Source organism: Panthera tigris, chromosome D1 (assembly GCF_018350195.1).
Source record: "Panthera tigris isolate Pti1 chromosome D1, P.tigris_Pti1_mat1.1, whole genome shotgun sequence".
NCBI classification, from domain to species: Eukaryota; Metazoa; Chordata; class Mammalia; order Carnivora; family Felidae; genus Panthera; species Panthera tigris.
Window position 1 is genome coordinate 69,921,891 of NC_056669.1, and position 24,422 is coordinate 69,946,312.

General features: G+C 47.9%; 1 protein-coding gene across 2 annotated transcripts in view; it reads left to right on the top strand.

Moving 5' to 3' along the window:
• The window catches only part of SPON1 (spondin 1), a 257,617-nt gene extending 237,513 nt beyond the window's left edge, over nucleotides 1–20,104 (top strand). The window contains exons 8-18 of one of the 2 annotated variants that reach the window (XR_006208341.1): nucleotides 5,369–5,570; nucleotides 6,534–6,674; nucleotides 7,138–7,213; nucleotides 8,174–8,356; nucleotides 13,491–13,661; nucleotides 13,754–13,921; nucleotides 14,666–14,830; nucleotides 16,563–16,826; nucleotides 18,401–18,571; nucleotides 19,152–19,257; nucleotides 19,914–20,104. Coding sequence is in view for 1 of the 2 variants with exons in the window: in XM_042958428.1 (XP_042814362.1) it covers nucleotides 5,369–5,570; nucleotides 6,534–6,674; nucleotides 7,138–7,213; nucleotides 8,174–8,356; nucleotides 13,491–13,661; nucleotides 13,754–13,921; nucleotides 14,666–14,830; nucleotides 16,563–16,826; nucleotides 18,401–18,564 (1,534 nt within the window). In the remaining variant the exon portion in view is untranslated. The remainder of the gene's footprint in view (nucleotides 1–5,368; nucleotides 5,571–6,533; nucleotides 6,675–7,137; nucleotides 7,214–8,173; nucleotides 8,357–13,490; nucleotides 13,662–13,753; nucleotides 13,922–14,665; nucleotides 14,831–16,562; nucleotides 16,827–18,400; nucleotides 18,572–19,151; nucleotides 19,258–19,913) is intronic. The other variant, XM_042958428.1, reaches the window with a different exon arrangement.
• The last annotated feature ends 4,318 nt before the right edge of the window (nucleotides 20,105–24,422 follow it).

A 24,422-nucleotide genomic window follows, 5' to 3' on the forward strand; every position in this document is an offset into this window, starting at 1 on the left:
GGGCTCAAGAATCCGCATTTCTAACAAGTTACCAGGGGACCGCACGGTGCAAACCACTGCAGAAGAGCTTTCCCAGCAGATGGAAGTGCACATGGGACCTGCAACTGGGCTGGTCTGGCCGGGGCACAGGGTGGCAGATGGGGTGGGCGGCAGGAGGCTGGAGAGGAGGGCGACACCGGGCCTTGCTGGGCTGCTGACACCCAAGCCAGGGCTCAGACCAGGCTCTTCCCCCACTCCCGTAACAGAACATAGACTGGCATCAGGCTATAATGGGTAGTCCACTCAGGAAGGCCTCCCTCCACTTCCCCCCTCTCTCTTCTGATCTCTTTACAACCCTACACTGCTTCTCTCAAGTGCCAGGTGCTGGACTAAGCACCGTATGCAAGTTCTCTCATTAAACACAGTAACCCTTTGGAGTAGACATATGGAGATCCCCATTTTACAGACGGGGACGCTGAGGCACAGAATGCTTTGGTAATTTGCCCCCAGGACCCGCAGCTCAAAGAGGTGACGCCAGACACACACCCAGGCTTCCGTTCCTCTCTGTGCGTGGCTTGACCCCATCTAGCCTGCCAGAGCCCAACGGGTCCAGTTCCACGAGGCCTAACCAGGTCTGGAGTCATTACTTTTGGGGACAGGTGAGGGGAGCCAGAAGCAGCTGGCCTCCACAGAGGGACACGGGGACTCCCCAGCAGCTGAGGTGCACCAGCTGCCAGCTGAACTGAACAGACACGTTGGTCCCCAGCCAAGGATTCCCCACAATTAGCAGCCTGGGGGTGTAGAGTCAGGCAGAGCTGCCTTTAAACCTCAGCCCCTACCAGCTGTGTCTCTTTAAAGGTCCATTAACCTTTATACCTTTCCACGCTTGCTTTCTTCTCTACAAAATGGGACAACTCAAACCCCACGGGATTGTCACGGGGGTGGGGAAATAAAATAACCCGGGTCTGCCACCCGGTGTGTGCTGAGTGCATCTAACTCTTCCTTCCCCAGCTCCCCAACCCCCGCCCCAGGGGGCCACCACCATTGTCCTCGCCCAGCCCTGGCCACGGCTGAGACCTCTTCTTAGCAACTTGAGGAGACAGAGGTTGAAGAATAATAGCCTCTTGTGGCTTGGGGGTTGACAGACAACCCATCTCCCCGGCTATATAGCCAGGTCCTTGCTCACCAACCGGAGGATGTGGCCACGGGCGAGTTCTGGTACCGGGGCAGGGCCGTGCTGTCAGCAGCCTCGTGAGGACAACAGAGGCAGCAAGCTGGGGAGACACTCCCCCACCTCTGACGGCACAATGTTGATCGCAGAGTGAAAACGGGGCAGGGAGAAGGAATTTGAAATTGATGATGAAAAGAGCGCTGATTCGAACTAATATTGCCTTGGGTCGTGGTCTTGTCTGCCATTTTTAACTTGGTGATTTTGGACAAGTTGCATAACATAAGCCCGTGAGCCTCAGTTTCCTCATGCATAAATTGGAATCAGTCATTCTTCCCTCAGGTCTGTTCTGAGGATTGAGTGAGGATGTCCAAAAAAAGAAAGAAAGAAAGGCTTAGGGCATTGGTAAGCACTGATTTGTAAAGTCCATCCCAACACAGCTAGGCACACAATGGAACCGGTAAGCAAAGGGTTAATGGAACTGCCCTCAGCTGCAACTTTTCAGCCAAATGTCTTCCATTTGCCTTTAAACTGCCCTGATTCTGCTCCTGGGAGGAGGTGGGGCTGAGTTTTATCCTGTCTCCTCCTTTTGCTGCCTGTGGAGGAGCTTTCTGGGGACCCCATGTCTCTCAGTGATGGTCTTTGCTGAGTATCGGGCAGGCGAACTTGGGTTTGGCTACAGATTTGGTGAGCCAGGCAGGAGCTCTGCGCCCGTGGTTTGTCGGCCCTGAGCTGCTAACAGGATTCTGGTGACTGGTCCAAGCAGTTGCCTAGGCTTTTTGTCGAGGGGCCCGACCTCAAGACCCCACTCCGACTGGGCACCATCGGCCTTCGGCACCTAAATTAACCTGCGGCAAGAAAATGGCTTTGGGTTTCGTTTAGACAGAGGTCTCTTGGTGAGTACTGCATACTCCATGGCATGGGAGGCTGCTTATTTCTTCCTCCCTCTGGTTTGGCTTTCTTAGATTTCTTCCTCTCACTCGGCTGCCTCCAAACACAGGATTTGGGTTCTCTTTGTCTCCTTTTCTTCTTTTTTTTAATTTTTTTTTACGTTTATTTATTTTTGAGACAGAGAGAGACAGAGCATGAACGGGGGAGGGTCAGAGAGAGAGGGAGACACAGAATCCGAAGCAGGCTCCAGGCTCCGAGCTGTCAACACAGAGCCCGATGCAGGGCTCGAACTCACGGACTGCGAGATCATGACCTGAGCCGAAGTCGGTCGCCCAACCGACTGAGCCACCCAGGCGCCCCTCCTTTTCTTAAGAGAGGGCAGACTAGCCAATTGTTTGGTTCAGTCAGTGAAGCTCTGAATTTTAGGGAGGAACTAGAAACTAGGAAGCCATTTGGTTCTGTGGGTGAAGCCTCAACTTTTGCGGAGGAACCAGTGCCCACGGAGGCACTCTGGGCTTCATTAGGCTTGCTGCAGCTTGTGATATCTTCGAATAAAACCAGCCGTGTTCTAATTGGAAAATGGAAAGTCCCTGCTTGATCCCCACATGCAGCCCTTTCGGCTCTGCTCTCCAAAATAGGGCAATCTTCTTTTGTAACACTGGCCACAATAGTCCTTCGACTCTTGAGAAAAATGACCAATTAATGAATCCGTAAATTATACCACCTTGCAATTAGATTTGTGTTGTAAAAAAGGGTAGAGACTTGGAAATTGGGCCTTTAAGATTTTTTCTGCATCTTGTTTGTGTATTTGTATGTGTCCATGTGTGTGAGCTATTTGCTCTCCATCTGCATGGTGTTGCTAAAGTTAATTTGTAAAAGAGTTCTGGTTAGTTAAAAAGCAAACGCTTGTTCGAATTGGACATTCTAAAACTCAAAGACTGAAACTAACCCAAATGATTTTCACATGATCTTGGAAAATACTGAGTAGTAAAACTCATTTAAGGTTGCTGGTTTAATTAAAATGGACACGTGCTTAGAATTAAAAGCACTATAATATAAAACTTTTATTCTGCTTGTGTTTATTGAAAGTCACATAAGTTCCTGTTATCTCCATTGCAAAATTTGTCAAAAAAGGGGAAGAAACTTAAAAAACAAAACAAAACAAAAAACCTTAGAACTTTTTGTAATGCCTGATGAAGTTTTAAGCACGAAGCCTGGAGAAGACCGGCAGGTAGACTTTACCAGGAGCCAAAAACAACAGGTAATTTTCAATATTTGCTGGTATTTATAGATCCCTTGACAAGCCGGGTTGAAGCTCTTTCCCCTGCCATTCAGTGAAGTCCTCAGAAGTTGTCCAAACACTTCTAAGTAGGGGAAAGTAGGTGATGTGCATTGAGGGCACTTGTTGGGATGAGCACTGGGTGTTGTATGGAAGCCAATTTGACAATAAAGTATACTTAAAAAAAAAAAAAAAAAAACTTTTAAGCAAAAACATTCCTAGGTTTGGATTGCCACTAACCATTCAGAGCGACAATGGAACAGTGTTTGCAGCACAAGCCAGACAAACCATGCCCAATGCCTTGGGTGTCCAGTGGAAATTACACACTTCCTGGAGACCCCAACCAGCTAGAAAAACCAAGAAAGGAAAAAAAAAAAAAACCTTTGGCAAAGATCTGCCAAGAAACTAACTTAACTTGGGGAAGAAGCCTTGCTGGTTGTTCTTGGCAAAGATCTGCCAAGAAACTAACTTAACTTGGGGAAGAAGCCTTGCTGGTTGTTCTGCTTTAGGTACGAGTGGCCCCTAGACATGGGCTTGAGTTAATAAGCCCTTATGAAATGGTATATGGAAGACTGTTGTTACACCCTTTTCATAACTTAGGAGTTCCTCACATCAGGGAATTGGATAATTTCAGGGAGGTCCAGCAGGTTAGGTAAGTTCACTTCCAGCAGGTTGATGTGCCCCACAGACGTGCCCTTGCACCGACTGTATCCTGGAGACTTGGTATCACTAAAGACCTGAAGAGTGAGCACCCAGAGGGCCAGCTTCAACTTCAGCGAGGCTCACTCTTCAGGGACACTGAGGGGAGTCAAGCCATGGGTTCCTCACATTCAACATACGAGAATCCGCAGGTTCCCTACAGCCTGCCAGCAAGGAGGACCTCAAAAAAAAGCACTGCTTGGAGCAGTGAGCCTCTGGCAGACCCCTCCTATTCAGGAGAGCTGGCCTGAAGACCTCAATACATGCAACAAGCTTGGTTAAAACACCTCTCCCCAAAGGTCCTAGATACAATGTAGTACAAACACTAATAACCAAACTACAAAATCTTGGTAATGCAGGGGCACCTGGGTGACTTGTCGAACTTCAGCTCAGGCTTGTGGGTTAGAGCCCCGCATCGGGCTGTGTGCTGACAGCTCAGAGCCTGGAGCCTGCTTCAGATTCTGTTTCCCTCGCGCGCTCTCAAAAATAACTCTTAGTAATGCAGAATGTTGGGTTTCAGCCTGGGACTGAAGAGTATCTCTAAGTGAGTGCAGGAAGTTTCCATTCCCCAACTCTGATCTGTGCCCCATCTCAGCAGGAAGTAACTAAAATGGTCATCGTCCCAATTCCCTCAAGAATGAGGAATGATCAAAAGAGGGTAGGGATTGAAACCGGTAACCAGAGAGATAATGTGGCTGATCGCAGCTGCAGACTAGTAAGTGCAGCTGTGACTCTTTACCCAGAACTTTTTCATTTGCCTTCCAATTTCCCCAACTCTCCTCCTTAGGAGCAGATTTGAGGCTTGCCCTCGCGTCTCTGCCTTTGGCTGCCTCTCAAATCAACTCTTTCCTTGCTGCATCCTTGGTGACTCGGTGATCATCTTTGCTGGGCATCAGGCAGACAAACTTGGGTTCAGTTACAATAACACAAAGTATTTGTTCGTTTACTCAGAAACAGTGAGCATCTACTCTGTGCCAGGCACTGTTGTAGGCACTGGAAATCAAGCCATAAATAAGACAGACAAAAGCCCTGCTTTCCTGGGGCTCACCCTCCAGTGAGAGTTGACAGTCAATCAACAGCTGAACAATAAGAAACATCTACAAAAACAGTTTAAGTGCCTTGAACAGATTAAAACTGGATATGATGGTAGCATATGATTCTCTCCACGTGTGGCCAGTGGAAGGGCTCAGGATAGCAAAGGGTGTAAAACAGGAGTGGCCACAGGCAGAGATCAGTGGAAGACCAAGAATCCTTGGTCCTTCTGTCCTCTCCTCCTTCAGCTCTGGTCTGGCCTGATGTCCCTCAGAGTGTGTACCCCCCAGACCCCCTAACGTAACGTATCTGGTTTCCAGGAGAGCGGCACCCTCGGCTGAATTTTCAGTGGACAGGACACGCCACTTGATGTCCTTCCTGACCATGATGGGCCCCAGCCCCGACTGGAATGTGGGCCTGTCTGCAGAGGATCTGTGTACCAAGGAGTGCGGCTGGGTCCAGAAGGTGGTACAAGACCTGATCCCCTGGGACGCCGGCACCGACAGTGGGGTGACCTATGAGGTGGGTATATGCCTGTGGTGGTGAGGGACAAAGCTTTCTGGGTGCTTTCTCTTCCCCCAGCCTTGTGCTGGGGGTCCCAGACACAAATGTGGTAAAGGAATCCACAGTCTGGAAGGGGAGGCCGGTGTAGTTTCACCCTCACATACCATATACAGTATGACCCACACAGCTGGCCAGGAGGCCATGGAGAGGGAATCTGCTAAAAAGCAGTTCCTAGGTAAGCAAGGGAACAGCAGGAAATGGGCATGGAAGCAAAAAGCAAGAGACGGGGCTGAGAATAGGGAACAACAGAAGCTGATGTATGTGAGGCTGGGCCAGATCCTGGAGGTTTCCAGACACCTAGGTTAAGGACTTTGGATTGTCTCCTGATTTAATATTTTTCATTGCATTGAAATCCGAAGCCATTGGAAAACCAGTGGCAGGGCAGTATGTCGGAAAACCCCAGTTTGTGGGCCAAACTGGGACTACCACCTGACTTGTAAATAAGGTTTTCAAACCCCGCCGCCCGCATTCAATTACATGTTGTAGGGAGCTGCTCTCTCCCTACAAAAGCTGAGTCGAGTAGTTGGAGCCGACACAGTGGGACCCACAAAACCTAAAATATTTACCATCTGACCCTCTCTAGACTAGTTTGCCAACGCCTGGTCCATCAGGAAGAGCTCTGGATTCAGGCCAGCCTGGTTCAGCTGTTTCCTAGTTGGGATGAGCTCTCTGAAACTTTGTCTTCATCAGGACGTAATCCTGAGTACCTGGGAGAATCTGAAAATCGAGGTCTACCGATTTTTTTTGCACGATACACGGCGTGAATAGAATTGCATTAACACCAGAGGCAGTTAGAGCTGTTGTGAAATCCCTAACAATTAGGTTTTTGTTCTGATCATATTACAATCAAGTTGCTTTTGTGGTTTTTAAACACTCTGTTTCCCACACTCTCTCTCTCTGTGTTCTCTTCCCCGCTGACAGTCACCCAACAAGCCCACAATTCCCCAGGAGAAAATCCGGCCCCTGACCAGCCTGGACCATCCTCAGAGTCCTTTTTACGATCCAGAGGGCGGGTCTATCACTCAAGTAGCCAGAGTTGTCATCGAGAGAATCGCCCGGAAGGTACTGGGGCTAGAGCTCACCCTGCCACAGACCCTTCCCACCAGGAGTGCGAGCCGACTATACCCCTATCTGCTCAGGAATCATGAGGTCCCTGGCGTATTCCAAAACACAGGACTCCTGGACCGCCTGAGGTTTCTAAGCATGCAAATTATTCGTAAGATCTAAATGAGCAAAATCAACATTACAGTGGGGTTCTGTGCTCCACTGAATGATTTGGTCCAGACAGATAGGTATCCTAGTGAGTTCCATAACTGATTACTGACGTCTGCCATGGGTCAGGGACTGGGAAGCTGTGGCTTTCTTGCCATTTCTCTTTCAGTGTGATCGTAAATGTTGGCTCGGAACTCCATCGTGGCCTGGGATTTGCACGCAGGGTGGGCATCCGATTTTACCTCCTCCCTCGTCTGACCCCAACACGTACCACTGTTTGATGGGAGCCCTCCAAGAAAAATTCCTTTTGCAGGGGGAACAATGCAATATTGTACCTGATAACGTCGATGATATTGTCGCAGATCTGGCTCCAGAAGAGAAAGATGAAGGTATGTAAGTTTTCTTGGTTGCAGGTAGCAATATAACCTGGCAATACCTTCTGAGAAATCAGTTTGCGAACAGGTTTTCAGAGCTGCAAAAATAGTATGTCCTTTGACTTGGCAGTCCCTTCTTTGAGGACTTCTTCCTGGAAGATAAGCCAAAATGAGGCCAGGACTCAAAGAAGACGTGTTCACCAGTATCGGGCCTTTGCATGGGCGTCCTGGGACCCCCGGCACTCCCCACTTTGATGGTCACTCTGGCCTGTGAGGCAGCGTGGACACGTCCACTTCCCCGGCAAGGAAAGGGAGGCCTAGATCCTACGGTCAGGAGGGAGCAGCAGGCCCATGCCTTCAGCCCCTTCTCTCATGGGATCTGGAGCCACACCACTTGGGCTTTTTTCTGTGGCCTTGGGCAGGACGCTTCCATGCTACCTCACTGTCCTCACCTGTAGAATGGGGATTAATAACAGAACCTGCCTCGCTGAGTGTTGCTGTGAGAACCAGATGGGACAAAACATGTGAGGTTCTTACAATGATGCTGGTGTGTAATAAGTGCTGGGCGAACATTGGCTGCCCTCATCGTGACACCTGTGTATGGGGTCGTTGAGAAGATTAAACAGCAACACACACACACACACAGAAGGCTGTGCTTCCCCAATTGCCTGTGATCTGCCTGTACACCCGCAGAAACCGTGTCTGCCAGGAGTGAGGGGCCAGAAAAGACAGACCCTCATGTGTTGAGGGGAAGGGTTAGTAGGACTCTTCCCTGTCGCTTAGATACTCATGGAATGATTAAAATATCGCCTTTAAAGGCAAGTGAATAGCTGCTTCCACCCCAAGAGCGCCCAGGTTTGCTGAGGCAGGGCAGGCAACGCAGATTTTCTTATCCCCAAAGGAGCTTTCGTGGGGATAGGGCTGGCTCCAGTGTCCACAGGCTCCCAAGGAAAACCTGTCCCACGCTCTTTCCAGATGACACCCCCGAAACCTGCATCTACTCCAACTGGTCCCCGTGGTCCGCCTGCAGCTCCTCCACCTGTGACAAAGGCAAGAGGATGCGGCAGCGCATGCTAAAGGCGCAGCTGGACCTCAGCGTCCCCTGCCCGGACACCCAGGACTTCCAGCCCTGCATGGGCCCCGGCTGCAGTGACGAAGGTGAGGCTACAGCCCAGGTGAGCGAGGAGCTGGCAGAGGCTTGTTCTGTGTTGTGGCGAGGGGCGCCTGGATGGCTCGGTCAGCTAAGCATCTGACTTTGGTTCAGGTCATGAACTCATGGCTTATAGGTTAGAGCCCCGCATGGGACTCTGTGCTGACAGCTCAGAGCCTGGAGCCTGCTTCGGATTCTGTGTCTCCCTCTCTCTCCGCCCCTCTCTTGCTCGCACTCTGCCCCTCCCTCTCTCTCTCTCTCTCTCTCTCTCTCTCTCTCTCACAAACCAACATTAAAAATATTTAAAGAAAAAAAGAAACAGGTGAGCAGGTTGGCCAACACTGAATCTCAATCCATCGCCCTAGTGGGACATGACCATCGTGGGCCTTCGTGTTCCATTCACACCCGAGTTAGAGCACCTCCTTCCTGTGTCAGGACCTCGGGGCTGATTGCAAGGATCCTGTCTAGCTCTCTGCAACTGCTCAAAAATCAGGCCTGAGCTGTGAACTTGCATGGCCTCTGTCATGATGGCACAGGCTTCAGAATGGCACTGAGCTGATTGCTGTGCAAAGGTCAGCTGCGTACTTTCCAGGGTACAGCTGTACTCTCCACCTGGACAGGTCTAGTCTCTATACCATGAGCTTAACTGTCTCACAGGTGCGATGAGGCAACAGGAAGAGATATAGAAATTGGGCTGGTTTATGCCAGGAAGAAAACCACTTCCAAGCTGAGTATAATTGAAGAAAGCTTATCCCACTGTGGGTCATTCTCCCTCTGGTTCTTGCTGGGGACAGTAATACGTCTCCTGGCTGCACTCCCATGGTGATTTATTGCCATTTGTGCCTTTGATAAGGCACTTCAGAGGGGAGTGAACCCCCCCCCACTTCCATGTATTCTAGATATTAATCCTTATCAGATAGGATTTGCAAATATTTTCTCTCATTCCATAAGTTACCGGTTCACTGTTGACCGTGTCCTTTTGCCCAAATTCTAAAGTTTCGTGAAATCTGGGTTTGTTTTTTCCCTTTGGTTGCCCGTGCCTTTGGTATCCTATCCAAGAAATCATTGCTAAATTAAGTGTCCTGAAGGTTTTGCCCTAGGTTTTCTCTTAAGTTTATAGGTCATTGATCCATTTCAAGTTAATTTTTATATACGATATTAGGTAAAAGTCTCCATTCTTTTAAATGGGGGTATCCACCTTTCCCAGCACCACCTATTGAAAAGCCTGTCCTCTCTCTATTGAGTGGTCTTGGAACCCTTTTCAGATTATTTGCCCATTTGCGTGAGACTTTATTTCTAGGCTCTCTATTCCAGTCCATTGATCTGTAGGTCTGGCTGTATGCCAGCACCACACAGCTTTGATTCCTGTAACTTTGTAGTTAAATTTTAAAATCAGGAAGTGTGAATCTTCCAACTTTGTTCTTTTTCAAGGTTGTTTTGATTATTCGGGGGTCCTTAAGATTCCCTATGGAGTGTAGGCTAGATTTTACTATTTCTGCAATTGTGCCTGCTTTTTGTGCCTGACGTGTGTACATGCAGCCCAGAAGCTACCCCACTCAACGCCAGATTAAGTTCTCTTGTGCTCACATCCGGTTGCCTTCCGCACTTGATTATTCAGGGTGTGGTTAGAACAGGAAGGAAGCAGAGACCCCTTTGGATGTTCCAAAGGAATTAGACTGCATGAATATACATCTTATTGTAGCGGGTGCATCTTCATTTCTTCCTAATCCTCTGGGCCAGCCCTTTAGTCCACGCCTTATCTCCCCACTCCCACCCATCTTCCAGGGCCCCACTAGAGGGATCTTCTACAAAGATCTGATCATTTCACTCCCCAGCTAAAAGATCTGTGGCTCCTTATGGCCCATGTGCAAACTCCTCAGCTTAATTTACAGGGCAAATAGTCCTGCAGCGACCCCGGGTGCAAGGCCAGGGCAAAATGAGTACTGTGACACAAATCCACACCACATGAGTTACACTGCAACACTAAAGACACACGGTCAGTAAAGGCACTTGGGGACAGCCATTTGGGGGTCACTGGAAGAGTTGAGCCTCAAGTCCAAGCTCTACCTGTCAGGTACACAGTGGGTGGTGGCCAAATTCTGCCTTCCTGGCGTAATGTCTTGCCAGGTCCTGGAAAGCCTGAGGTGGGACTTGTCAAGCCTGGTACCCCTAACTATTTCTGTACCAGCCTAACCATTATTACACTGGAACATCGTGTTCTTTGTACGGGCTTCCTTTGGTTAGCCTTGTCCCTGGGCCTAACGTGTGGGTCCCGGGAGAGAAACCTACAGTGTCCCCCCGGCACTGTCCAGAGATTAAATCACCATGGGTAGGCATCACACCTGGCAAGCGACAGCCACATTCATGTGCAGGCTGGACTCACAGTTCTTCTAACTTCATCTCCCAATACCATGTACATAAACACTCCGTACTGGGGTGTTGGCATAAGCTATCCGTTCACCTTTAAAAGCAAATCTCCTTTACCCTACAAAAGTATACTCAGGTGTGCCCTCTTGTGTGAAATCTTCCCCTAAACTCCAAGGAGTGGGTTTTTCCCCTCTGTGTTACCTTTGCTGTCATATTTTCAGTACCTGGAATTATTGTGCCCAGCTCTTAGAAGAGAACAAGATCCATATCTTACGTTATCTTTTTAACCTCAGAGCATACCACTAGGCATTCAAAGCATTCAGTACGTCTTCATTGATATGGATAAACGTATGACATCATTTCCTTTTTCTTTTAAAGAACTAAGACACACGCGTGTGCGTGCACACACACACACACACTCCTATGTTTCCACCAAGGGTAGTTCCCACCCCTATTTGGAAATGGGACTACCAAGCCATGCTGCGGGCTTTATCCTCCCCCCGCTCCCCACCTCCAGTGTCACCTACATGTTCATGGCCTTTGCTAACCCCTAGGGATAGAAGCAAAGCCATATATAGCCCAAGACGTCCACACAAAAGAATGGTTCTACTGCCTTCCTCACTCTTCCTCTGTCCCCTGGCACACAGACATTCCTTCCCCACACTACCATTTGTTCTCTGTTAGCAGCTGGGGTATTCTCTTGGTTGCCAGCCTCAACAGAGGCAATGAGAGGTCGGTGGTCACTTAGTGTAATCTGTTTGGGTACAAATCCACCCTGTGTTTGTCTTCAGGTCCCTATATCCGAAAGCCAGTCGCAATCTTTACCCTCCGGAACAAAATTCTCATCAGTTTTTCTAGACAGGGAACTGGCAGCTTTAGAGAAGAACTATAAAATCTCAGGTTCCTCTGAGCAACAGAACTTACATTGTATCTCAGAATATATATAATACCTTTCCAGCACTGTCCAGTAGAAGTTTGTGATGGGAAAGTTCTGTATCTGTATTATCCAAAATGGCAGCAACTAATCATACGTGTATGATTACAAACTACATTTGTACATTCAAATGTAGTTAAGTGACAGAGGGAAGTGAATTTTTAATTTTATTTAATGGTCTTAGATATAGGATACACCCTAGACCATGCAGATATAAAATCTAAGATAAATTATTATATAAAATAAAACATTCTTGTACCCATCCAAGCAGCTTTCAACTGTATTGTCCTGAAATAAGAAGTAATCCATGCACCTGGAAAACGGGCATGTCCTTTTAGAGAACAATTCCTGGTTTCAAGATTTATACCTTTTAAGTTCCCCTCCATCCCCAACTGCCTGACTCCCCTTGAATGCCACCCAGTTCTGTTTTAATTCCAGGATATTTAACATACAGTGTTATGTTTGTATCAGGTGTACAACAATTCCATACATTACTCCGAACTCATCTGAAGTGTACTCTTAGTCCCTGTTACCTAGTTCACCCATCCCCCATGCCCGGAACAGTTTCTGTATAGTTGAGACAAACCAAAAAAGACTTTTAATGCCCCTTGCTTTATTTCTGAAATTCCACAAGTAAAATCCTACAGGATCTTTCTCTGACTTATTTTGCTTAGCATTATGCTCTCTAGCTCCATCCATGTTGCAAATGGCAAGATTTCATTCTGTGTTATGGCTGAATAATATTCCATTGTATACATATACCATTTCCTTTATCAACAAGCGATGGACACTTGCGTTGCTTGCATAATTTGGCTATTGTAAACAATGCTGCAATAAACACAGGAGTGCATATATCCTTTCAAGTTAGTATTTTTGTATTTGGGGATAAATACCCAATAGTGTAGCACTGGATCAGAGGACAGTTCAATTTTTAACTTTTTGAGGAACTTCCAGTGTCTTTCCACAGTGGCTACTCTAGTTTGCGTTCCTACCAACAGTGCACGAGGGTTCCTTTTTTTCCACATCCTCCCCAACACCTGTTGTTGCTTTTATTTTAGCCATTCTGATGGGTGTGAGGTAGGTAATAGCTCATTGTAGTTTTGGTTTACATTTCCCTGATGAGTGATGTTGGGCATCTTTTCATATGTCTGTTGTCCCTCTGTGTCTCATCTTTGGGGAAATGTCTGTTCGTCTCCTGCCCATTTTTAAATTGGATTATTTGGTTTTTGGGTGTTGGGTTTTATAAGTTCTTTATATATTTTAGATACCAGCCCTTTATCAGAGAGGTCATTTGCAAATATCCTCTCCCATTCCGTAGGTTGCCTTTTAGCTTTGATTGTTTCCTTTGCTGTGCAGAAGCTTTTAGTTTGATGTAGTCCCAATAGTTTATTTTTGCTCTTATTTCTCTTGCCTCGCGGGACTTAACTAGAAAAATGTTGCTACGGCCCATGTCAGAGGAATTACTGCCTGTGCTCTCTTCCAGGATTTTTATGGTTTCAGGTCTCACATTTAGGTCTTAAGCCATTTTATTTTTATGTGCAGTGCAAGAAAGTGGTTCAGTTTCATTCTTTTGCATGTAGCTCTCCAGTGTTCCCATCACCATTTGTTGAAGAGACCATCTTTTTCCCCATTCAAAACCGTGCACTGGCACAAAAACAGACCTTGTAGATCAGCGGAACAGGACAGAAAGCCCAGAAACAAACTCGTGATTATATGGTCAGTTAATCTTTGACAAAAGAGGCAAGAATACACAATGGGGAAAAGACAGCCAGTTCCTTCTCGATTCCTGCCCTGGAGAGCTGGGCACGTGGGCTGCAGCGGCGCCTGCTCGTGTGTTGCAGACGGCTCCACCTGCACCATGTCCGAGTGGATCACCTGGTCGCCCTGCAGCATCTCCTGTGGCATGGGCATGCGGTCCCGGGAGAGGTATGTGAAGCAGTTCCCTGAGGACGGCTCTGTGTGCACGCTGCCCACTGAGGAGACGGAGAAGTGCACGGTCAATGAGGAGTGCTGTGAGTAGGGGTGCCCAGCCAGCAGGGGCTAGGGGAGGAGAGGGGGTGCTCCCAAGGCGGCAGCCGTGACCCCAACAGGGCTGGCCTCCCAGCTCCCAGCAGCTGCCTGATGACCGAGTGGGGCGAGTGGGATGACTGCAGCGCCACCTGCGGGATGGGCATGAAGAAGCGGCATCGCATGGTCAAGATGAGCCCGGCGGACGGCTCCACGTGCAAGGCCGAGACCTCCCAGGCGGAGAAGTGCATGATGCCCGAGTGTCGTGAGTGGCCGTGGGGCAGGGGATGGGGGCGGTGGGCCAGACCACAGAACCCCTGCCGCTACCACCAGCAAGGCCGGAGGCTGGGCGCGTGCTGGGAGAACATACGGCCCACTGTCCTTGCAAGAGCCATCAAGCGGGGCCTCCCTTGAGGGACATTCTGAGCGAGGCTGGGATGGCAAACTGGCGACCTCTGGAAAGCACTCGTCAGCAGCTGTGTTTTATAGGACCCCAGAGTATCCTGGTGGGAGGCGGGTGATATTGTAATACATTCGGGCAGGACATCCACCCCTCAGGTCATAGGCCCCCACTCTTGTTCTGCACTGGACAAGCCTGGCCCCATAAAGCATTACAACCCCAGCCCTACCCACAAATGCACACAGACCCACACATCAGTACACATGCACGCACATGCACACAAGTAGCGGTCACCCTAGGGATTTTAGCAACAAAGTGTCCAAAAATGTACTGCATGGTCTTGGGGGAGTGTGGGGTGTTGCAGGCGGGGACTTGTGTATTCCTATTGCTGAGCTACATCAGCAGGGGAGATGCAGGAGAGTGACAGGAAGGGCAGTCGTCTGCTGAGCCACTTCTTGCTCCACGGGGTCACTTGGGTCACCTGAAGGCGGTCAGTCCATGGCACTCGACTCCAGGGGCCAGAGTGGGGAACAGAGGGTAGGGGACACAGGGAAATCAAAGAAAGTAAAGGGAGCCTGTTCTCAGTGGCAAACCTGGCTCTTGGCCTAGACACCATCCCCTGCTTGCTGTCCCCGTGGTCCGAGTGGAGTGACTGCAGCGTGACCTGCGGGAAGGGCATGCGGACCCGCCAGCGGATGCTCAAGTCTCTGGCGGAACTCGGAGACTGTAACGAGGAGCTGGAGCAGGTGGAGAAGTGCATGCTGCCCGAATGCCGTAAGTCCTGCAGCCCAGCCGCCTGCTGGGGACGAAGAGCACAGGCTTTGGGTCTCCATGTTAGCACAGATCTTTAACCTTCAGTCTCCTCACTAGCAAGAGGGGGTCCTGCTACCAGCTACACGACACCCAAACCGCACGTTGCTATGAAGTCTAAAGAGGAGACGGAGATGGGAAACACATAGCACAGGCTCTTGTCAAGGAGCCTCATTATGTGGCTCTTGCCCTCCCCGCCTCCACAACTCTCTGATCCATGGGCTTTCCAACCTTTTTACTTCTATTCCTTTTCCCTGTGACCATTTGCCCACAACTAGAGGGTGGACGTGAAGTCAGTAACTTCTGTACTTTTGCAGCCTTGCTAAGACCAGCAACGAAAAGCTCAATGCCCACCCCCGCCTCTTGCGAAACCTCTTTGATCACCTGCATTTCTCGGGTACTGATCTCCAAGGAGAGGGAGGGAGCCCATTTTTCTGGCTAATCTTCCAAGAGAGCTTCTCTTTTAGGAAGTAGAAAGTCAGGCTTGCTAGGATGGGTTTTTTTGGCTTCCTCTGAGAGGAAGGTCCCAGCTTTGTCCCTTACGCAGATGACTGCCCCCCTGCTCAACTGTAAAATAGCAAGAAACATTTCCTAGGTTCCTCTGAGGATTAAACCACATAACTGGTCCAAGTGCCAAACACTAGACCTGGCAGGTGTGTTACACTCAGTGTTCCATATTACAGTTCCCAAGCTGTTTTAGCTACATGTGGTCATGTGTGGAGATGACCCAGACCATCAAACTGAGGCTGAGGCTTTGAATAACTAAGGTTGACCCTGTGTTCAACCCATCTCACCAAGAGTGGGGGCTCCAGAACCTCTGACCGAGACACTTACCCACTGAAACGTATATTCACAGGGTTCACTGAATGGAGAACAACGCTTCCTGTGCGCCAGGAACTGAGCTGGGAAGATTTCATTTAGTCTTCACAACTAATGAGAAAAATACCATTATCCTCATTTTACACATAAGCTGCCTGAGCTCACAGGGAGAAAGGCCAAAAATTACTGACCCAAATGAGTTCTTCCTAGATCTACATTCTGCAGACCCAGTGAGGAGTCCAGAATCCTTTGCCTCCTTAGGTCACATTCTCAGAATCAGACCGTTGCGTTATTTTCCCTCTACTTTGTGAGGTGTTGGCTTAATAAGAATATGCTGGATCCTATACCCTGATAGACCATTAAGACCCCCACTTGTCCCCACCCCTCTTCTCTAATGAATTTTCTGTTTCTGGCTCCTGCGATTTTTGCACAAACTGCCATCTGTAGGACCCGGGGAGATGTTGAACGAGAAGCTACCAGAGCCTTACTGCAAAAGTCACAATGGCCTTGGGTATTGGTCCACAGGGGTCAGCTCTGAAAAATACCCAGTCCTTGGGACTGTGGAAGATGGCTCTATGCCACTTAGGGCTGATTTGACAATACTCTAGCTGCTCACAGGGAAGGGTGAGAGACTCTGAACATATCTTCCAAATTCCTCGAGTCATTTGGGCACAGAAGGTGGGTTATGACCTGGGCACCAACCCTGTGGGCTGAAGTCAATCTGCATGTAGGAACCTCCCAGTTTCTTCTGTAAAATGGGAAAACAGCATCTTCTCTGCATCTCTCAGACTTGTGTGGAGATGTTCAGAGGAAAACGCAAGTGGCCATATGCTGTTTCAGACATGAGATCCACTCCTGCCCATCTGTGTCTTGCCAGCCATTGACTGTGAGCTCACCGAGTGGTCTCAGTGGTCGGAATGTAACAAGTCCTGTGGGAAAGGCCACATGATTCGAACCCGGATGATCCAAATGGAGCCACAGTTTGGAGGTGCACCCTGCCCAGAGACCGTGCAACGAAAAAAATGCCGTATCCGGAAATGCCTGAGAAATCCATCCATCCAGAAGCTGCGCTGGAGAGAGGCCCGAGAGAGCCGACGGAATGAGCAGCTGAGGGAAGAGTCCGGAGGCGAGCAGTTCCCAGGTACTGCTCCCAAGCCTGAAGCTGGAGTTCGGGGACATGTCAAAGCAGGGGAAGTGGGTCTTGAAGATTGATAGGGGTTTGCGAGTTGAAGGCATCCCCAGCAGCAGGTACAGGGCAAGAAATGCCACAGAGCATGAGATGGTCAATAAATAGGGGGCAGATGGAGCAGAGTACAAGGGGAGAGGCAGGAAACCAGCCTGGAGACGTGGGGACCAGACCATAAGCCGCTGAGGTTTTGAGACTCGATCCTGTGAGAAGTTCTAAGCAAGAGGGACTTAACACACCCGTGTTGAGGTGGCAAAAACAGAGGCCCAGAGGCCACTTCTGTTTGTAGCCCAGGAAAAAGTGTGTGTCCCTACTCTGGCACTAAAAAAAACAAAAACCTGGGGCTTCACTGTTGAATAAGCTGGTCCACAAGCAAAGACTATAATTTCATTATTTCATACTTTTGCCAGTGACAGAGTCATGGGTCAGCCCTTGGTACAGACTGATGGTGTTTGGATTCTTTGGAGTGGGTGAGGAAGGTGTCGTATTTGAAGGTTAATAGGTACACTGTGTTGCTATTTTAAAAGGCACAGCTCAATTTACCCCACATTCTCTTCCCTACGGCCTCTCACCCCGACAGGACAGAGAAATACAGATCTGAAGAGCCACCTGATCGTTCACTGTCCGTTAAGGAGAGGTGTGCATATCAAAGTGCTATCTGTTGGGACAGGGTAGTCAGCCATTCAAGAAATGGTGATAAAGCCCAACTATGTGCCAGGCAGACACTGTGCCATGGCCTTCTCCTCCATAAAACTTAGCATAGTAAACGTGCCTGGTTGTACAAGAGTAATGTAGAGGATCTTGAAAACATTTTTTGAAAAGATCTCCTCTAACCTCTGAGTCAGGTTAAGTTTTAAGGCAAGCATGTTTATCTGTGTAGGGAAATTAATCACACTTGAATGTATTCAGGAGACCATGCACCTGGGGAGCAAAACATTAGGATAAAGTGGTTTAATTGCTCGAGTGCTAACTGCCATCACCAAGCCACCCCGAAACTACTAGGATTCTGCAGGTCCGTGGCAGGAGCTGGCTCAGCTAGGTGGGTCTTCTGAGGTCTTGCTGAGACTCCTGTAGCTCCTGACAACTGGAGGCTCGGCTGGGGCTAGAAGGTCTAGACCGGCCTCACCTGCACTTCTGGGGCCTCAGAAAGACTGGCTGGAGTCTCTCACCACACGTTCTCTCCAGCAGTGTAGCCAGGCTTGCTGACATGGGGGGGGGGGGGGGGGGGGGGGGGGTCCTACCAGCCTGTTTGTTCATGTCCCATTGGCCAAAGCAAGTCAAACAGCCAAGCCCAGATTCCAGAGGTGGCAATGTGGACTCTGCCCCTTGATGGGAAATGCTGCAACAGCATTTATGGACACAGAGGAGTTGACAGTCTCTAAGGGCCCTAACCATTATTAAACCCAACCCATCATTCCATACAAAAGCAGGGAAGCCCAGACAACTCAGTTTCATAGCTGTGGCCTGGAGTTCAGCATTCAGTTTGGTCCCCCCATTTCTGCTGGCCTAACCTGACCTCCTGCTTCCAGGCTGCAGGATGCGCCCGTGGACAGCCTGGTCGGAATGCACCAAACTGTGCGGTGGTGGGATCCAAGAACGCTACATGACGGTCAAGAAGAGGTTCAAAAGCTCCCAGTTTACCAGCTGCAAGGACAAGAAGGAGATCAGAGCGTGCAATGTTCACCCTTGTTAACAAGGGTGTAAGTTTTCCGGGGCTGCACCCTGGCTTGCACAGTCATCGATGGCTGGAGTGTGTTTGCTTGTTGTTTAAGGCAATTTCAATTGTATACATTAGTTTTCATTTCTGCAGTGTGGTTCGCCCACCAGTCTTGTTGATGCCAGGGACTTCCTTTCTGTCTGCTTCTTGGTATGCAGAGGCTGCGTGGGGCTCCCTCATCCCCAGATGGCCCTCCTCCAGCACAGAAGTGAGTAGTGTCAGCTACCTGTACTGGATGGACATGTGTCCCTCTGGAGCACCCACCTGGGCAGCCGATACAAGCCTGGCCCCTTCCACAGGGAGCAGCAGCCAGGTGTGGAAGGGATTCCGTGCCTCGGTCCCAGGGTGCAGTGGGGAGGAAACAGTCCTGCTCACACGGAGAGCGCAGATTCCCCTCACTCTTGTCTTTGGCCTGCTTGCTCTTGTAGGAACCTCGTTTGCCCATCTCTTTTCATTTAGTGGAATTTAGGGTCCCTTGTTGAGTCTCCTCCGTCATCAACAGTTATTGGGAAACAGAGCTGGTAGATGTGAAGTGCATTGATGTAGAGTGGCTTTTCTTTCAGAAATGTATCTCCCCTCCTAATATTGGTTCCTGATACCCCAGAGAAAAGAAACTTTGGCTGCTTTATTGGAATTTAAGGTTGCCACTTCTTACACCTGAGGTAAAAGGTACTAAGTCTAGAAAGTACCTTTCCCTAGCTTCTTTTTTTTTTGGGGGGGGGGGGGGGGCACAATTCTCCTAAGGACGCCAGCCTTATAAACTTATAAACCTTCTGACATTACATCCTTACTAGGACCCAGGCAGCAACACCGGCCTCTCTAGAGGAGTCCCAAACCTACGCTTTTAAAATCTTCTGACACGCATCTAGATTTTAAGTTTTCAAACCAGTTCTACCAAAACATCTTTTAGTTATACATCAGCTGCCTGCATCCCACCAGGCCATTGCTTCAACAAAAAATACTATCTTTGTATATTAAAAGGTGTTTTGTTTTTTTAGTCCTAAAGTTTTATATGTAGAAAGAAAAAGTGTTTCAGAGACCAAGAAAGAAAGCTAGGGAGAAAGGTATTATTACAGAATCAGGCTGGGTAAGAATATCCGGTGGGAAGCCAAATTCACCTCAGCTTTCCACAGTGGGGCTCTGGGCCCTCCATCACCTGCATAGGAAAGGCCACGGTTTTCCATCCCCTTCCAAGCACTCATACGCACCAAATTCAGGGATTCTGACTACCAGGAATTCGTGTAAAAGGACATTTTACTGAGCTGAGTCTAGCAGCAGTTTTTACTTATTCATTTATTGTTAAAACTGTTTCATTTCTGTTGCAGGTTTTCATTATGCTTAATCCAAATATGTATCCCGGATGAGATGCATACGTGGTTTTGAATACACTACTTTAAGAATTTGCATTAAGCCCATCAGGATGTCTCCAAACACAACATACATATGATATAGCCCTGAATCTGTATTTTCTTTAACATCAAAGACCGTTCAATAAAAAAAAACTCATTTGGGTCTGGCTGCTGTGTTTTTAAACTAAGTGTTCAGGAGGTTGGGACTTCTTGCAGTTATCTGCCTGAATCATATGCAGCAAAAGACAGGGTTTCTGGTCCCTCATTCAAGAGGGGCCATTATTACCAACTAACACAGCCCTGAGTCTTCTGGAACTTTCAGTTGTTTCCAATATTATTTTTGTGATCCTTAAATGGACTGCTTTCTCACCTCACGAAGGAGTGTAACATAAGGAAATAAGAGGTTTCATTCGGACAAAAAGTCTTGATACAGAACCCGCCTCCTTGTGCATTCCTCTCAGCCACCTGGAGGCAGATATCCACCCCATGAAAATCAAAGGTCAAGTCAGTGATTCCTAAGTAAGTAAGGACAAGCCACCCTAGTGTCCCATGTTCTTATCAGGTCTCTACTGGATACATTTTTAATATTAATTTTGGAGACTTAAAACCAAGTAACTGGATAAGGGCTGAGAATGGGTAACATGCATCTTGTTATGTGTTATTTCTTTTGGTTGCAAGGGGGAATTTATAAGAAGCATCAAATCTCTTTCTTACCAAAGTCTTGGGTTAGGTAGTTTATAGTTTTTCTGGCTAACCAGTCATTTTGGAAATAAAGACTTTACTATAAAAATGAAATTGTTTCAAGTTCCACTTGGGATAATAAACAGATGAGACACCCAGTAAAAACCGCCATATAAAGAGGAGCTATAATTGTTGTATATATTTACATCCACATTTTAAGATGACAATAAATTCAGAGATCTATTCCCCAACCAGACCATGGGTCACTCACCTGAAACCTTCCTTGCCGATGCATTAATTGAAGAAAGTCTGTCGTAATTAAAGAGAAAAAGCCTACACTTTTTCAGACCCAGAACTGAAAAAAATTAAAGATTTTGTACTATGTGTGTAATTTAAACTTTGTGTATTAAACATGTTTTAGGCTCACTCCAAAGTCTGTATACTTCTTCTGGGAAGTGAGAGTACATGACACATTCTCACAGAACTACAATTCTCCAGAAACTGAGTCCAGGTCAAGTCCATGACTAAAAGGTCCATACACAACAAATATCTAATGCTGTGACCTAACAGCCCACATATTTCAGGCAACAGTTTCAAGGGGCTAAATATTATAGTGTCCCAGGACTGTACGCTTAGTCCCTTCTTCCCCAGAGTTAAATATGTATATCCTAAAGAAAAGGACACTATTGTCCAAATAAGAGTAAACATAAATGTTCAATCCCCAATTACCACATGGAATGATTCGTTTTGTTCTTCATGTTGCCCAAAAGTAGGGAGGATGAGTGAAATAAATTAGTCCCTTTCGAAAATGAGTGAAATGCTGTGACAAACTATAAATAGCGGCTGGATGCTAATGAGCATGAAGATAATTCTTCCATTTGAATCCTTTGAAATCTGTGAGTAAAAGATCTGTACTAAAATGTCAAATTTAAATAATGGCGTCCCTGCTGTAGACCCCTTTGGTTCAAGAGGTTTTAGGCACTCTGTGGGCCAGCACTGGGAAGCTGTGTTTAAAACACTGGTGTGGTCCTGAGTTGCTGAGAGAGCTGGGGCCAGGAATGTCACCTTTTCTGGCTCAGGCTTTGACAGCAGCAGGCTTCCGAGAAAGGACTCCTCTGCCCCACCTCCCCAGTTCAGCCAATTCTCACCTTGGGAGCGAGTCTGATGACATCCAACGGAGGAGTCGCTGGATGCCAGCCTCCCCCCCACGTTTCCCTCATATCTTCGTAAACCAGCAAAGGCCCACGTTGTGCGGAAGCTGGCCTGAGCTGCGTTTCTGTCATTTATAACTGAAAATGTCCTGACAAATAAAATACACATGCAATACTTTTAACCCAGCTCTCCTCAGACCAAAATGCAATTTCAGATTTTTCTCGTAACATTTACAATGTTGAACATAAGATAGCATTCATTAACATTTTCTCATATTGCTCTAAGTGCTTCATGAAATTCAGAATGTGTTCTTAACCACTTCCTGGCTTTAGAACTGACTGGTAAAGTTCTCATATTTTAGCAGTTCTCATATTTAAGTTAACCTTTCTCGTATTTTACCTTACGTGTTTGAACGGTTTTCCTTTACTCCAAATAATCTTAAGTATTAGCAGAAGGGAAAAGGACAAACAGCTTATTCAAGACTACCGACTCCTTTACAACACTTGGGGTTTTATCAAAGTAGGGTCTGTATTTTCTTCTGTAAAAAAAGGAGGGTCTGTATTTTAGAGGCAAGCAACCCTACTGCGTGATCTTTCCCTGGAACCCCTGGCCCATCTGGGAAGTCTGAAAACACCTGGATCCGCTCCCTTACGCACTGTGCTAGCACAGCCTGAGAGCTTCCACCACCTGTTACCGTCCTACGATGATACAAAAATTGAAAGCAGATGTTCAGAAACGTTTCCAGTGATTGCCAGTATAGCCAAGAGGATGATTACTTTTCTAAATAGCTGATTTAAGTTACATTTAGCAAGGCTATCATTCCACAGCAGCGGAGAGGAATTAATTCTTCAAACTGGCCATTCACCTCAGCCGGTCGGAGAAGGAAGCACAGAACCACGCCATGCTCGCTGCCCCATCAGAAAGGGATACTGGCCCGCAAAGTGTCAGCCTCTAGATCTCTCCAGAGCCTAAGTGTCCACATGGCAATACGTACTTACAGACTTGTACACCTACCTACCTATGATTAGGTACCAGGCCCTGGCTCTTCCTGCTCCTCTAACATCCTATCAAGGAAGAGAACAGCCCCATCCCCCTCTGATTTTGCTACAGAACTTCCCAGAATGGTAGCCCACACGTCTTCCACTTCCTTGCGCTCCAATCACACCACGAACACTATAATCTGGTTCCTGCCAGGTGACAGACACAAAACCTTCCAAGTCACCAGCAAGCATCTACGCAACCACACTGCCTCTTACCCTTCTGCACCTCCCCCGCTCCACCACCACCCCAGTCTTTTACAGCCCTCCGCTCTGGCCACCCCTTTGGCTTCTTTGACAATAATCTCCTGGTTCTCTCCAGTTTCTGACTGCTTCTCTTGGGTTTTCGCTGCCTTTTAAGCTTTTATCCCCAAGTGTTTGTTTTCCCCCTGGAAGTTTTACCCTTGGATCTTCTCTCAAACTCTACTTGCATCCACTCCCGCCTATTCAAACATCAGCTCAAAACAGATAAATTCCAAATCTGCACTTGCAGTCCTAGCCTCTTTCTGCAGCTCCAATCCCCATTCCCAAATGCCTCCGGGACTAACCCCTGTACATAACCGCCACAATCACCATACGTTTCTGTCACCAGAGGGTTGCCCGTGTGTCCTCTTCATTGATCAAATGGTTTTTCTGCAAATGCCAGGCAAGGGGGGTAGAGCTGTGTACGTGGCACACATGGTTCTGCCCTCTCGGAGCCTGTGACACCCAAGTGCAGATGAGACAAGACAGACAAAATACTCACAGATGCCTCCGTGTCACTAAGTAAATACAGGGCAATGTGGTCAAAGAGAGCTCTCTGAGCAGGTGGCATCTAAATTAAAAGCAAAAGAATGAAACAGCTAATTGGAACAGTCAAGTGAATCAACGGTCTGGGAAATACTAGCATCCTATAGAGTGTAAAAAAGCAAATCAGCCTGAATGTGAGAAGCAAGGAGATGACAGATCCTGCAAGGGGCTGTCTCTGTGCACTATGGTAAGGAATTTGGATACTGGTCCAAGTGCATTGAGGTGATGACAGATTTTAAGCAGCAGTGGAACATTTAATTTATGGCCTGTATTTACACAACAGCTTTGTGGGGGCAAAATGCAAATAAAAAGACTACTTCAAAGGCCATTGCAATAACATGGATGGCAGAACAAATTGGAAAGAGACAGATTTCATGACTCCAATTACCTCTTACCTGACCACTCTTCCCTAAACCTGCACTTCTCCATCATTCATACTCCCACCCGATCCAGCCACTCCCTGTTCAGAATCCTTGGCAGTTCCCCATTACCTACAGAAGGGCCATCCTATTTAAAGCTCTCCACAACCCGAGCCCAGTCTACTTTATCATTATTTTTCCCCACTGCACTTCAAATCCTTTTAGATTAAGGTTCCAATCCCAGAATACTCCCTGCATTCTGCCAAAATGTGTCTTTGCCCAGGCTTTTCCCCAGCCTTTCCACCACCTCACTCCTCTCCTCTCCTCCCCATCTCAAATCCCACCAATCCATCAAGCTCTGGCTAAAGCACCACTTCTAACTAAGAGGCTCCCTCAGATTTTCCAGAAAGAACATATACCATCTGCTGGACCGGACAGCTTTGTGCACACTTATTCTGCCTACACTG